This window comes from Dermacentor variabilis, chromosome 1 (assembly GCF_050947875.1).
Source record: "Dermacentor variabilis isolate Ectoservices chromosome 1, ASM5094787v1, whole genome shotgun sequence".
In the NCBI taxonomy this organism is placed as follows: domain Eukaryota; kingdom Metazoa; phylum Arthropoda; class Arachnida; order Ixodida; family Ixodidae; genus Dermacentor; species Dermacentor variabilis.
Window position 1 is genome coordinate 256,754,012 of NC_134568.1, and position 14,193 is coordinate 256,768,204.

General features: G+C 45.7%; 1 protein-coding gene across 1 annotated transcript in view; it reads left to right on the plus strand.

Moving 5' to 3' along the window:
- Cpsf160 (cleavage and polyadenylation specificity factor subunit 1) overlaps positions 1 to 14,193 on the plus strand; it is a 105,284-nt gene that overhangs the window by 19,598 nt on the left and 71,493 nt on the right. The window contains exons 5-6 of the mRNA XM_075673504.1: positions 6,222 to 6,376; positions 10,190 to 10,333. Coding sequence (XP_075529619.1) covers positions 6,222 to 6,376; positions 10,190 to 10,333 — 299 coding nt within the window. The remainder of the gene's footprint in view (positions 1 to 6,221; positions 6,377 to 10,189; positions 10,334 to 14,193) is intronic.

A 14,193-nucleotide genomic window follows, 5' to 3' on the forward strand; every position in this document is an offset into this window, starting at 1 on the left:
CTTAGGCGGCTTGCGGCAGTATTAGAGGCCATCAAATCATCAGGGCTCACTCTAAAGCCGGAAAAGTGCCGCTTCGCTTACGATGAGCTTCTGTTCCTAGGCCACGTCATCAGCAAATCCGGAGTACGCCCCGACCCGCAGAAAACAGCTGCCATCGCAAAGTTCCCGCAGCCCACTGACAAGATGGCAGTGCGTAGATTTCTTGGCATGTGTGCCTACTACAGGCGATTTGTCAAGGACTTTTCACGCATCGCTGAGCCGCTGACACAGCTAACTAAATGCGACGTCGAGTTCAAGTGGGAAACGCCGCAGGCCGACGCATTTGAAGAACTCAAACGACGCATGCAGTCGCCGCCGGTACTTGCGCACTTCGACGAGTACGCCGATACAGAAATCCATACTGACGCCAGTAGCCTAGGCCTCGGTGCTGTTCTAGTCCAGAGGAGAAACGGAGTCGAACAGGTGATAGGTTACGCTAGCCGGTCGCTGTCAAAAGCGGAAGGCAACTATTCTACGACCGAAAAGGAATGCCTTGCAATCGTTTGGGCTACAGCTAAATTTCGCCCTTACCTTTATGGCAGGTCATTCAAAGTCGTCAGTGACCATCACGCGTTGTGTTGGCTAGCGAATATAAAGGATCGCTCAGGACGACTGGCGCGATGGAGCCTCAGACTACAAGTATACGACATCACTGTAACCTACAAGTGCAGGCGAAAACACTCCGATGCCGATTGCCTATCACGCGCCCGCATTGACCCACCGCCGCAAGATGACGAGAATGACGACGCCTTCCTTGGAATGATAAGCGCGGAAGACTTCGCTGAACAGCAACAGGCAGACCCGGAGCTAAAAGGCCTCGTTGAATATTTGGAAGGGCACACCGACGTTGTCCCCAGGGCATTTAAGCGCGGATTATCTTCCTTCACGTTTCAAAACAATCTACTCGTGAAGAACTTCTCACCAGTCCGCGCCAATTACCTTCTTGTTGTCCCGTCAGGACTTCGTCCAGAAGTATTGCACGCCCTACATGACGATCCGACCGCTGGACACCTCGGATTTTCCCGGACACTATCGAGGATACAAGAAAAGTATTATTGGCCGCGCCTGACCGCCGACGTCGCCCGTTATGTCAGAACTTGCCGAGATTGTCAGCGACGCAAGACACCGCCGACAAGGCCAGCCGGATTACTACAGCCAATCGAGCCTCCTTGCCGACCATTCTAGGAGATCGGGATGGACTTGTTGGGACCCTTTCTGACGTCAACAACCGGAAATAAGTGGATGATCGTGGCGAAGGACTACCTCACCCGCTTCGCTGAAACTAAAGCACTGCCGAAAGGTAGCGCAGCCGAAGTGGCGAAATTCTTTGTCGAAAACATCCTGCTGCGACATGGCGCCCAAGAAGTCCTCATCACCGACAGAGGAACAGCCTTTACAGTGGAGCTCACCCAAGCCATTCTGAAATACAGTCGGACAAGGCACAGGAGGACAACGGCCTACCACCCGCAGACAAATGGTCTTACGGAGCGGCTGAATGAGACCCTCGCTGACATGCTAGCGATGTACGTCGACGTCGAACACAAGACCTGGGATGCCGTCCTGCCGTACGTAACATTCGCTTACAACACGGCGGTGCAAGAAACAACACAGATCACACCGTTCAAGCTGGTCTATGGCAGGAACCCGACGACGACGCTCGACGCCATGCTGCCGCACGTCACTGACGAGGAGAACCTTGACGTCGCTACCTATCTCCAGCGCGCCGAAGAAGCCCGACAGCTCACCCGCCTGCGGATCAAGAACCAGCAGAGGACCGACAGCCGACACTACAACCTCCGACGACGCTTCGTTGAGTACCAGCCCGGCGACCGTGTTTGGGTATGGACCCCGATACGCTGACGAGGACTCAGTGATAAACTACTGCGACGCTATTTCGGACCCTACAAGGTCATCCGACGTATTGGCGCACTCGACTATGAGGTCGTGCCAGACGGCATTTCGCATTCACAGCGGCGCCGCGCACGATCTGAAGTAGTCCACGTGGTGCGCCTTAAACCCTTTTATGGACGCTGACGAACTTCCTTATTTTGTTGTTTTCTTTGCTACGAGCACTTCTTTTTTTTTTTATTGCTCTTGTTTGTTTGCAGCATCGGGTTGACGCTCTTTAAGAGGGGGGTAATGATACGTGTACTTATCTTTATCTGGCGACCACGTTTGGCCGCCAAACAAATGTTATTTCGCAGCGCAGGACACACCTGAATGTAAAAAAAGTTTCTGGAATGTTATCGATGGTTCTGTCCACTGTCTTTCACCGCAACTAGTGTAATCTGATTGCATGTATGCACGACGCGAATAATGTAGAACTTTGTGGAAAGCACGAGGGTCCCATCGGTTAATCTGGAACATTCGACGACTGATCTATAAAAGCCGACGCGCTTGACCCGCCGATCAGATTTTCGACGATCGCCGACCGTGTTCGCTGCTATCGTTGTGCTATAAGTGTAGCCTTTTTTGTGGGCACAGGTTCGCCCAATAAAAGTTAGTTTTGTCATTCACAGTATTGCTACTGTGTTATTCAATGTCACCACCACGTGACAATATTCAGCGATAGATCTAGCAATTGACTCTTCATCTCTTTTGCCTCGCCTAGAATGGAATGTCATCAATGAACCTGGTAACTCTATATGAGAACCCTCTGCATACCCCTCGATGGAAATTACCATCGGTGGACTGGGAGCATTTTAAGGAATCATCTACCACGAGATTTTATGTATGATTTTGCTATAGATGATGCTGTTGCATATGTTACCACTTTTATTATTGAAGCAACTGAAAAGTTTATCCCTGAAATGAATGGTGGTTCACTTACAAAACTTGTTCCCTGGTGGAACGAAGACTGTAGAGAGGCACGAAAGAGGCAGAACATGGCATGGGGCGAATTGCGCAGATTCCCAAATGCTGAAAATTTAATTCTATTTAAACAAATTAAATCACAGGGAAGGCGGACACGATGTCTGGCAAAAAGAGAAAGCTAGGTGAGGTTCCTCTCGAGTATTAATTCATACACGCCGGAGGGGAAAGTGTGGAATGGGTTAAGAAAGCTAAAAGGGCAACAAATCCATCCTTTGCCTTTGGTGAACGATCAAGTAAATAGCTTGCAAGACCAGGCAGACTCTCTTGGAAAGCACTTTGAGCGTGTGTCGAGCTCAATCCATTATTCTGAATCCTTCCTTAAATACAAACAAATAGAACTTAAGCCAATAGTACATAAATCTAGACAGAACGAATCATATAACCGGCATTTCAGTATTGCTGAGCGGAGAGCTGCCTTGATCGCATGCAAGAGCTCTGCACCGGGACCTGACAGAGGTATGTGTAACATCATAAAAAACATACACACTGACACACAAGTTACACTACTCATACTTTTCAACAACATTTGGGCTGCCGGATACCTTCCATCCACATGGAAAGACACAATTGTTTTCCTGTTTCGAAGCAGGGTAAAAACCCTTCCTTGGTGGCATGTTATCGCCCGATAGCTCTTACAAGTTGCCTGTGTAAGCTTTTTGATAAAATTATTAATCGTAGACTCATACATTTCCTTGAACTCAACAATATACTTAATCCCTATCAGTGTGGCTTCAGAGAATGGTGGTCACCCACAACTGATCACCTTGTGTGCATTGAAGGATATATCTGTGATGCATTTGTACATAAACAGTTTTTTTTATTGATATTCCTTGATATGGAGAAGGCGTATGACACAATGTGGTGTTACGGGATTTTGCGAGACTTGTTGGGAATATGCATCCGTGGAAATATGCTAAACATATTAGAAAGCTATTTGTCGAATTGTATCTTTCATGTGAAAATTAGCAACGTATTGTCGCGACCTTTTATACAGGAAACTGGTGTACCCCAGGGATGTGTGCTTAGTGCATGCTCTTTATGAAGATGAACACACTTTGGTCTTCATTACTACCAACCATTTTTTATTCCCTCTACGTGGACGACATTCAAATAGGCTTCAAACCCTGTATCCTCACAATATGTGAGAGACAGATACAGCAGGGCTTGAACAAGGTGTTTAAGTGGGCAGACAAAAATGGATTTAAAATCAACCCCCACAAAAGTTCTTGTGTTTTTACAAGAAAGAGAGGCCTGGTTCCAGATCCTTGTGTTGAACTGTGTGGACAACAAATACCTGTCAACAAAAAGCATAAATTTCTAGCTATTATACTTGACTCTAGGCTTACTTTCATTCCACACATTAAATATCTTAAAGAAAAATGTCTAAGAACTTGTACTGAAAATTCTATCCCACACAACATGGGGTAGTGAGAGGAAGTGTTTGATGAATCTTTATAAGAGCCTAATTCGATCGCAATTGGACTATAATGTCGTCGTATATAACTCTGCCGCTCCGAGCGCGCTAAACATGCTAGATCCTGTCCACCATTTGAGTATCTGCCTAGGCACTGGTGCTTTCAGAACAAGCCCTGTTTAAAGCTTATATGCAGAATCAAATGAATGGTCACGCCATCTGCAGAGAACTTACTTCAACCTCACATATTTTTTGAACATACACTCTAATTATGAACATGCACGTTTTAATACCGTTAACGATATGACTTGTGCTAGAATTTTCCGTAATCGTCCCCCTGTAAGACAGCCTTTCTCGCTACATGTGAAGGAGCTTAGCGATGAAATGCATGTCCCACTCATCGAGCATAGCTTAATGCATCCAACCAAGCTGTTACCTCTTTGGGAGTGGCAGGTGGTAGAATGTAACATATCCTTTCTGGAAGTTACTAAGCATGCACCAGAGGTCGAAATCCATATGCATTTGCTAGAACTCCAGTACAAGCACTCCTGCACAGAGTTCTACACAGAAGCTTCGAAGTCAAATGCCGGAGTGTCCTATGCAGCCGTCGGTCCATCCTTCTCGGAATCTGATGTACTGCATTTTTTCACAAGTATTATTTTTTCACAGATGTAGTATTTTCACAGCCGAGGCCTACGAACTATTGGCGGCTGTGAAGCATATAAGGAAATGAAAACTCCAAAAATAGTTATATATAGACACCCTAGCGAGGGTAATATTCTGGCGGACGAGATGGCCACGTCAATTGCATTGCAAGTTATTAAACCTACCACTGCTGTCCCTGCCACAGATCTGAAGCCTTTGTTGCGTAGGAAACTGCGAAACAACTGGCAACGCTTGTGGGACGCGGAAACAAATAATTAGCTGCACGTGATAAAGCCACAGTTAGGTTTCTGGCCCTCTGCAACAAAGCCACGCCGAACAGATGTCCAATTCTGTCCCCTCAGGATAGGGCACACCTATGGCACCCATAATTTTTTACTGACTGGAAATGAGCCTCCAACCTGTGGTAGATGTGGTGAGAGGCTGGCCATCCTTCACATCCTCCTTGAGTGTTGGGAAGCTGAAGCTGAGATAAAGAAGCATTTTTCTTTTGTATATCGCCAGCACTCCCCTCTCCATCCTGCAATGTTTCTTGGTGTAGAACCGTCCTTTGACACCAAAGCAGTTCTAGGATTTTTGAATGATGTCGAATTGCATGTTTTTAGCCCCGTAAATTCATAGCACATGCCTCCAGGCCCTTGCATCTCAAGGGCTCTGTTAAGGCAGTAGTGCTTCTCGCATATGTTTATCTGTGATACATTTTACTGTGTCATCATTATTTCACAATATATCTTTTGTGTTCATTGTACAGTTCCTTAACCATCGGCATAATTTTATCTCACATAGGTTTTATGCACTTTACATTGAATGTTTTTAGGCCCCTTTACAGCCACGTAACATCTACCTCTTGCTATTCATAGTTCCACTGCGAACTCATTAACACCGGCCTAGCGCTCTTTGGCCACCTTTAGCCTTTTCACCACAAAACACCACGTTCATCATCATCTTAGCTGTCACGCTACACTTGGCAAGAGTGTTGAATTGGTTGCATTATGTAATGAAATATTTCTTGCACTACTAAAGATATACACTGCACACTGTAATTTCTGGGCTGTGCCCTATTCATTCAAGAAAAAGAAGGACATATTTTGACTTCTTTAATTAATGAACCCTCAAAAGAAAGCTGTAGTGAGGGGTTCAGGCCCCAAGATTTTCTTCATATTCACCTACTACGAAAGTAATAGTTCCTACACCTGCTCATGAGCTGCATTGCCTTTCCATATTCCTACAGGGTGGCTATGTGCAAACTGCACAGTTGCCCATGATTCGTGTGGATCCATGCAATCGTTGTGCAGCCATGCTGATCTTCAGCCGAACAGTAGCAATAATTCCTTTCCGGAAGGATGCAGCAACTGACGAACCAGACTCCGGCATCGCCTTTGGAAAGTATGTCTCTAAAGTTCATTTGAATTGTCCAAACCAAGCTCAGTATTACTGGAATTACCTTTTATTTTTTTTTATTTATGCATATAGCAATTTGTTAGGTCTATAATTGTCATAGTGTTTTAGGGAACTCTGCTCTTGTAATATACTTGTAATGCACTTGTAGCATACAACAGTTATAAACACAATCCTTAGTGCCAATTTAACTTCATGTCTGGGTTATCAAGTCTTATTATCATAGCTGATAGTTGTAGCCAATTTTTGAATTGGTGATTATGTAGGTATGTGGCTAGTGCATTTTAGTGATCAAAGCTGTGAGCAAAAGACATACGCCAGCTTTTATAATGTGTGACTCATTTTCATTTGGCCATTTGTTGGAATAAACACTGTGGGAAGTGCACTTGTGCATTGTGTTAAGGGACACTCCACTTGAAAGCATTATTCTTTATTTATGGGCACATTTTGATCAAATTTGCATCACTTGTGTGTTTTTACATGCTGATTTCAAATATGCAATTAGTTCTCCTGTACAACAAGCAGTTTTTAAAATATTGCAAAATTCATAGTTTTTGACTGGGCTAGTTCGGAGGCAAACTCTCTATGAAATGATGGGTGTAATGAAGAAAGACGGGCATACCAAAATGATTTTGAATGATTGGAATTCTAAGTGCTGCAAGAATGAATGTTCTAGACTGGTTCGGGTCAAATTTATAGCATGTCAAACTCTCTTAATGTAGTAAACCATAGTACCATGCAGGGCAAATTACTTTTTGAATACTTCTGTAACAATATTTGTTTATATTTTAGGCCTACTACACTCTCCTAATTCTCTACCTCTCTTTCGAAAAAAAAGATTATTGTTGCAATAGGATAAGTAGAATCAGTGATATCATAAGTAGAATCAGTGATATCATCATTCCAAAACTGTGCTACCATCAGAAATACTGTTTTGAGAAAATGAGGAAAAACATTTCATGGCAGGTTTGTGGTGATATGGGGAAGGCTAAATTGATCAAGTATGATACAAGGGTCCAATCAAGCAAAATTAACTGCTCTACACCAACCTGGAGCAAAGGAACACGATAAGGTTTTTTGGCTAACCTTTGGCTCCAGAAAGCAGTGTCTCCACTTGTCTCTGAAAAATTGCGATTTCAACAACTGGTTAGTTGCTTTGGATTAACGAGATTTAGAATGAGGCACTGATGTCATCTCCGAAGGTGCCAAGGCCAGTTTGCACACGCACTTAAGCACAAGTGTACCTCGTGTCAAACGTCTAATTGTTCCAAATAATTGAGCTACTGCCCACAAGCTGTGGTGCTTCTTTCTTTTGACTTACTAAATTGACAGCAGCCACCACTAGTTGTGTGTATGCAGGAGTTGCCAACGAAATACTGCTATTGCAGAGCATTGCAGAGCCACTCTGTATACGCAAGCTGCGAATGACGTTTGGAGTTGGCGTTGGGTTTGCTGCTTTTGTAAAATAGTGGGGAGCCACAAATGTGCCCCAAAAGCTTTGCATCAACACCCATCAAAACAATGGCTCTCGCCTTACACTAAATGTGACCATATTTTTGAGTGACTTCCTTTTAATATTTGCGAGCAACTAATGATGATGTAGGCTATCACCTTTTTTCATTTCATGTAAATCACAGATTGAATGGTAAATTACAGATATTTTTGAGATTGGTTGTCTGTTCCGATGGTGATAGGCCTTAAAGGGAAGCTGAAGAGTTTTCCAGAAAAAATAAGTGAAGAGCTGTATGTAATGGTTTTCAACCCTCCAAATCCGAATATCGCAACGAAATTGAGCGAAAGAAAGCGCAAACAGGTTTTATTTCGACGAAAAGTGCAGCAGCAGACTCTGGCAGCTCGTGCGCCTCGTTTCCGCCTGTGATTGGTCGGGCGCCTCGTGACGTCAACATCGGTGTTCGTCCGGACCGGCCGCTGTCGCCACACATGAAGCACGGTGCAAGGTGATTTGGCGCTGTGGTTTGGTGAGAGGGTAATGGTAAATTTCGAGAGCTTGTGTTTCTCTGAGGAGTTCGGCGTTGCTCCCTACATGTACACGTAGCCGGCCTCTCCAAGAAGCAAGATGCTGGTAGCAAGCAGTACTTTCGACGCGCACGAAAGCGAAGTGTTAGCATCTCCTCGTGTTAGTAATGTTCTTTGGTAAATATGTCTTTTGCAAAGCTGTATTCAGCGATCCAGTGAGTTCGTTTCCGGGCAAACAGCTGTACTGTTATGTTCCTGCATGCCTCCTCGTGGGACGTAAGGAGGGATGCGATCGTCGGCATTTGTGCGCTGCCCCAAAGCTGTCGGCAATCTGCACAGATTGTTTACATGCGGGAAAAGTTTTCCGGCTCTTGTAGCACGTGTAGTGGCCTTCATCAGCGTGCCATTCGCACGCTGATAAAGTAATGATAATCGTAACCGGAGCCGTAAAGGCAGTGAATTCCGTCGGCTACGTAAGACAGCCGCTTTCTCTCTGTGCGCGAGGAGAAGTGCAGCGTCCTGGCGTGCGCCGGCTTTCAAACACATGAAAACTTTACACTTGCACTGCATTATGGTAGCTGCAGGTTGGCTGTTTCACAACACGCGTGCGAATAGAAAATTAACGGCGGTTTGCGACCAAACCTGCGTCAAGGGTGGGAGATGAACATGTACCTTCCATTCAGCGTGCTAACACGAAGGAGCTAGCAATAAATCAAAATCCAGTTTGGGCGAGTTTGTGTATTCATAAGGTCTTCCAAAACCAGTTACCATCCGTCCACCCGCACCCATCCCGCCTTTGTGCGTTTGTTACCCCGACCTTTTCGCGCTGCGTTTTGAAAGCCTGCTAGCAGAAAGTCGTGCTCTCACTCATTCACGCCTTATTGATAAACTCTGGTAGTAATCGTCGTCATGGAAGTGGTTAGAGCATAGCACTGTTGTTCTTGAGCGCTTGAAATTCTTTCGGTTCACAGCAGTCTCCCACTTAGCTGCAAGCTTCTTGTCTTGCGGGGAGTAATGGAACATTGTCGCGGCCGCTGGTGTTCATGCAACTGTGGGCTGCACAGAACGCCAGCATGATCGGCCTACCACTTCAGTTGATGCTGCGCACGTCAACTACCACTCTACATACACACAAACAAAGGAATTCAGGCTCGAGCGAGGCTGATTATGACAGCACGCACGCAGAAACAAGCGCGGTCAGGCACGGTTACGGAGACTGCGAAGGAGTGGAACACCAGTGCTGACGTCACTACGGCACGGTTTCCGGTCTCTGCTCGCATCGTCAACGTCAGCAGCAGCGCGCGGCGCTCGACGGGAAGTGGAGCGACAGCGCAGTTTTAACCGGCGATTGCATCGTTCCTAAGTGAAAAGTCCCGCCCAAAATTTTACGTGTATGGTTTATAAGGTTCCCGCATCCGTATATGAGCGTCTTATTGAATTCGACAGACTCTTCAGCTTCCGTTTAAATAGCGCAAACTACTTTGACCATTTAGGAAGAACATCAATTGTTTATTGAGCGTGGTAATTTATGACACTTGGCTTACAAACTTTTTATGCATTAAACGGCAGAAACCACCACATTCCTTATTATTATGATTACTTTCTTTTTTTTTTTTTCGTGGTACAATATATTTTTCGCATGCAGTGCAGGTTGAAAAATAAACATAAAACATAGTGTCTCCTCTTTATTGTGGAGCCATGTTTTCCTTGCTGTTCAGTTGGGGAATTTGCTATCCTGTAAGAAGTAGTGCACTGCCAAAGACATTTTACTAGTGGAATTGAAAGCTGAGTCTTGTGTTCCCCATTTTCTGTTGCTTATTCAAGCAAGCCTCCCTTGCTGGACTGGTATCCAGTAGCACTGACAGAACTGGAGGAGAAGGTGAACAATGTTATTGACATGCAGTTTCTACATGGCTACTATGAGCCCACATTACTCATCTTGTATGAGCCTTTACGGACTTGGCCAGGGTGAGTTCATGCCTTTCGTGCTAAAAAGAAGGGCAGTATTGACATTTTCTTGTTGGTGTTGGTGCACTCACAGTACTGCTTTGTTTCCCTTCATTCTAGCCGTTGCATGTAAGAACACTTGTCTGGCTTTTGCCTTTCACTTTTTCTCTACTTTTGTTGCAGTTAGTATGAATTGCTTGAGTGCTATGCTAACCAAGATGACACAACTGCAGTCTCTAGCTAAAATTCAGGAGAGGCTCTTTCCACAAATGTGTGCTGATTCTGCTCTCCAACCCCCTACCCCCATGCTTCATCTCCCTCACCCTAAAAAAATATATATATACTGATGCCTCTTCAATCACACTGTGACTGTGTGATTCTTCCTATTTTTGAAAACCAACATACAGGCATTTGTATTTTAAGTTTAAGAAACAAGCTTTTGTGGCTTCTTAATTTCTTGCTGTAGTAAATGCTGGCTCAAACGGTCACGGCTAGGATACCTAAAGTGAAGTGTATCATGTTCATATTTATCCATATACAGTTGAGCCACATCATATACAGTGGAGCCCCACAATAACAAAATCTGCGGGGAAAGCAAAAACTTTCGCTTTTGTGAGAACTTCGTTGTTGCAAAATAAGACAGCAAAGACAGTGAATGTCGCGTGAAACGAAATCTCACTGTTAAAATTTACTAGCCTGTTTGGCGAGCCTTTTTTGAGGCTATCTGGGACTGCATTGCCAACAGCACAAATTGCGCTCTATGGGTAGGTCAGTGATGACTGCACTGCCATGAAGAAGTATTATCAGCCGGTAACTTTTGTGGGTACGATCACATTTTATGTGACTCTGCATCTGATGCAGTTTCACATGCGTACCATGCAACAGCGTTCCATGCACACAAGTGTTGCTCCAGTGTTAAACACACTGTCTTGGAACGATGCCAGCAATGCTGTCAACACGTGAAATACTGTGCAGACCACTTATAACGTAACCACTTTCAGCACGGGATCGGTTATAGCGTTGGTTTTTTGACCACCGATACATCTCCCATAGAACTCAATGTATAGGCGGACCATTTATTGCGTAAGTGCGAGGTGCAGAATACCAGTTATAGCGCGGTTCATTTAAGCGCGCGACCATGAAATCGGCGCATGGAGCACGGCCTTTTCTCGGAGGTTTTGAGCACGGCCCGCATGGCCACATGATTGCCGGGCGCTCAGACACAGAGAAGGGGGAGCGTGGGCGCGCACGAGGAGACCATCGTCGAAAAGCGAAACGAGGAGGAGAAGTGCGGGAGACTGTAGAGGAAGGAGGGCGAGTGTTTTCATCACTATAGCAGCGTTCAATCAGGGTGCACGCTGCACGGAGTGCGGGGTAGAAGCAATAGCGGCGACAGTGCACTCCTTTATTTTATTTTTTTTCGGCCTCTTTGTTGCGTTTAATGTGTGCATGTTGTGATCTCGTTGTGTCGTAATTGTCCTCTGTGCACATGTGTTGTCGGGCTTTTGTCATCATGGTGTCGGCGACGTCTTCAAGCAGTGTGAGAATGAGGCATGCCTTATCGCTGGAGACGAAGGAATGTGTCATAACGGACATAGAAAATGGGCTGAAGAAGGCGTTGGTTCTGCGTTTCCGACGCAACCATGTCGACCATATATAAGAACAAGGACAAATTGCGGCAGCAACTGCAGCAGGATTCATCTTCCCTGTCACAGAAGAGAATACGTACGTCGAAGTACGAAGGCGTGGATGCAGCGCTCTTCAGGTGGTTTCGTGAAGTTAGGGCTCGAAGCATACCAGTGCGTGGCCCCATGCTCCAACAAAAACCCAAGTCCCTTGGTGCTCTTTTAGGCCACGATGACTTCAACCCACTTAATGGATGGACCCAGTGATTCAAGGATCGCCATGGCATCAGCTGCAAAGTGGTGTGCGGTGAAAGCGGTGATGTCAACGACGAGTCCATCAAATTCTGGCTTCACTTAAATTTGGAAACTATGCTGTCCACGTATACAGACAGAGACGTATACAGTGCCGACGAAGCTGGCGTATTTTGTAACCTTCTGCCCAACCGCACTCTTGCGCTGAGAGGCGAAGCCTGCTCTGGCCGCAAGGCCTCAAAAGAGAACATAACTGTGTTGTTCTGCACTAACATGGATGGAAGCAACAAGTGGCGCCTGTTTGTCATTGGAAAATCAGTGAGGCCACATTGCTTTAAAGAGCGAAGTGCCTGCCAGTGACATACAAATCCAACAAAAAGTTGTGGATGACGCAAGACATGTTGACAAGCTGGCTTTTCAAGTTCGATGAAAACATGGTGGCATAGAAACGACAGGTCGTGCTCATCCTCTACAATTGCACAGCCCACAACATCAAGCCAAAGTTTACTGCAGTCAAGTTAAAGTTTCTGCCTGCCAACACGACTGCAAAATGTCAGCCGCTCGACCAGGGTGTCATCGCAACCGTAAAGGCACGTTACAATAAACGCATCTGTGAAAGAGTTTTGCTGAGCATGCAGCAGCAGCAGCAGCCTCTTGAAGTGAATTTAAGGGGCATGATTGATATGGTTGCCGCTTCGTGGTGGCCGGTAAAAGCCATTACAATAAGCAAGTGCTTCAACAAAGCAGGCTTCGTGCGCAATGCAGAAGCTCTTGATGCCGATGAGCCGAGCGACAATGTTGCTGATGAGACGGTCAACACCGACGACATGTGGTCTGGCCTCGTTGAAAGCAAGTTTGTTTCCGCCAGACACCTTCCAAGAATGTGTCGATGCCGGTGAGTCAAAGCTTCCTGTCTGCGAGGAAGCGAGCATGGATGATGCAATCGTCGCAGCAGTGCGCAATAGAGCAGAGCTTGCAACCGAAGACGAGTCGGACGACGATGTTGACCCGACGCCAGACCCAGATGTCCCGTGCAAAGACTCTGGAATACCTCAGCAAAGTGAAGATGTACTGTGCGAAAAACAGTTTGAGTGAGAAAGCGCTTCCGTGCTTACGCCTTGTAGAGGACGAAATTGTTCAAAGTGCTGTTGACAAAAATCTCCAGACGAAAATAACAGTGTTCTTCCGCTGATGCCGCACTTGTCAGGGGAACTTGGTTGCTGTGCTGTGTTGTGATTGTGTTGCATGTGTGTGCGAGTGAAATATGTAATAAATTGTGTTTAAGCTTAGGTCATAACGCGGTACCGCTTCTAGCCCGGAATTTTACAACTACCGTGACTTACATTATAAGCGGTTTACACTGTATCACAAAAGTTGACGTGTCCCTGAAAGTGATCATGATTTGCCAAAGAATACTAGCGTTCTTAGTTTCTGTATTACTCAGCAAGCATTGTGTGTGCATTATGCATCACTGGATGAAGATTTGCTCGATGGGGCCATATTCTCGGACGATCACTTCCTCAGTTGACAATCTTGCATGGAGGGTTGACAGCCCACGCTGCAGCCACCTTCTCAAAAACCATAAACATGTCTCTTAGTTTTTGCTGCACCTTGTTTTCCTTGCACACTATGAATCACCGGCCGCGGTTGCTCAGTGGCTTTGGTGTTAGGCTGCTAAGCACGAGGTCGCGGGATCGAATCCCGGCCACGGCGGCCGCATTTCGATGGGGGTGAAATGCGAAAACACCCGTGTACTTAGATTTCAGTGCACGTTAAAGAACCCCAGGTGGTCAAAATTTCCGGAGTCCTCCACTATGGCGTGCCTCATAATCAGAAAGTGGTTTTGGCACGTAAAACCCCATAATTTAACACTATGAATCAACGAACACCGTTGCAGAGCATGCTTCTTGTGCATGGTACGCAAGACGTGTCGTCACATGGCACGAGAGCTTGATGGTGACACAGCCGCATCATTTGAAATGAGAGATCAACAAACAAGACTGT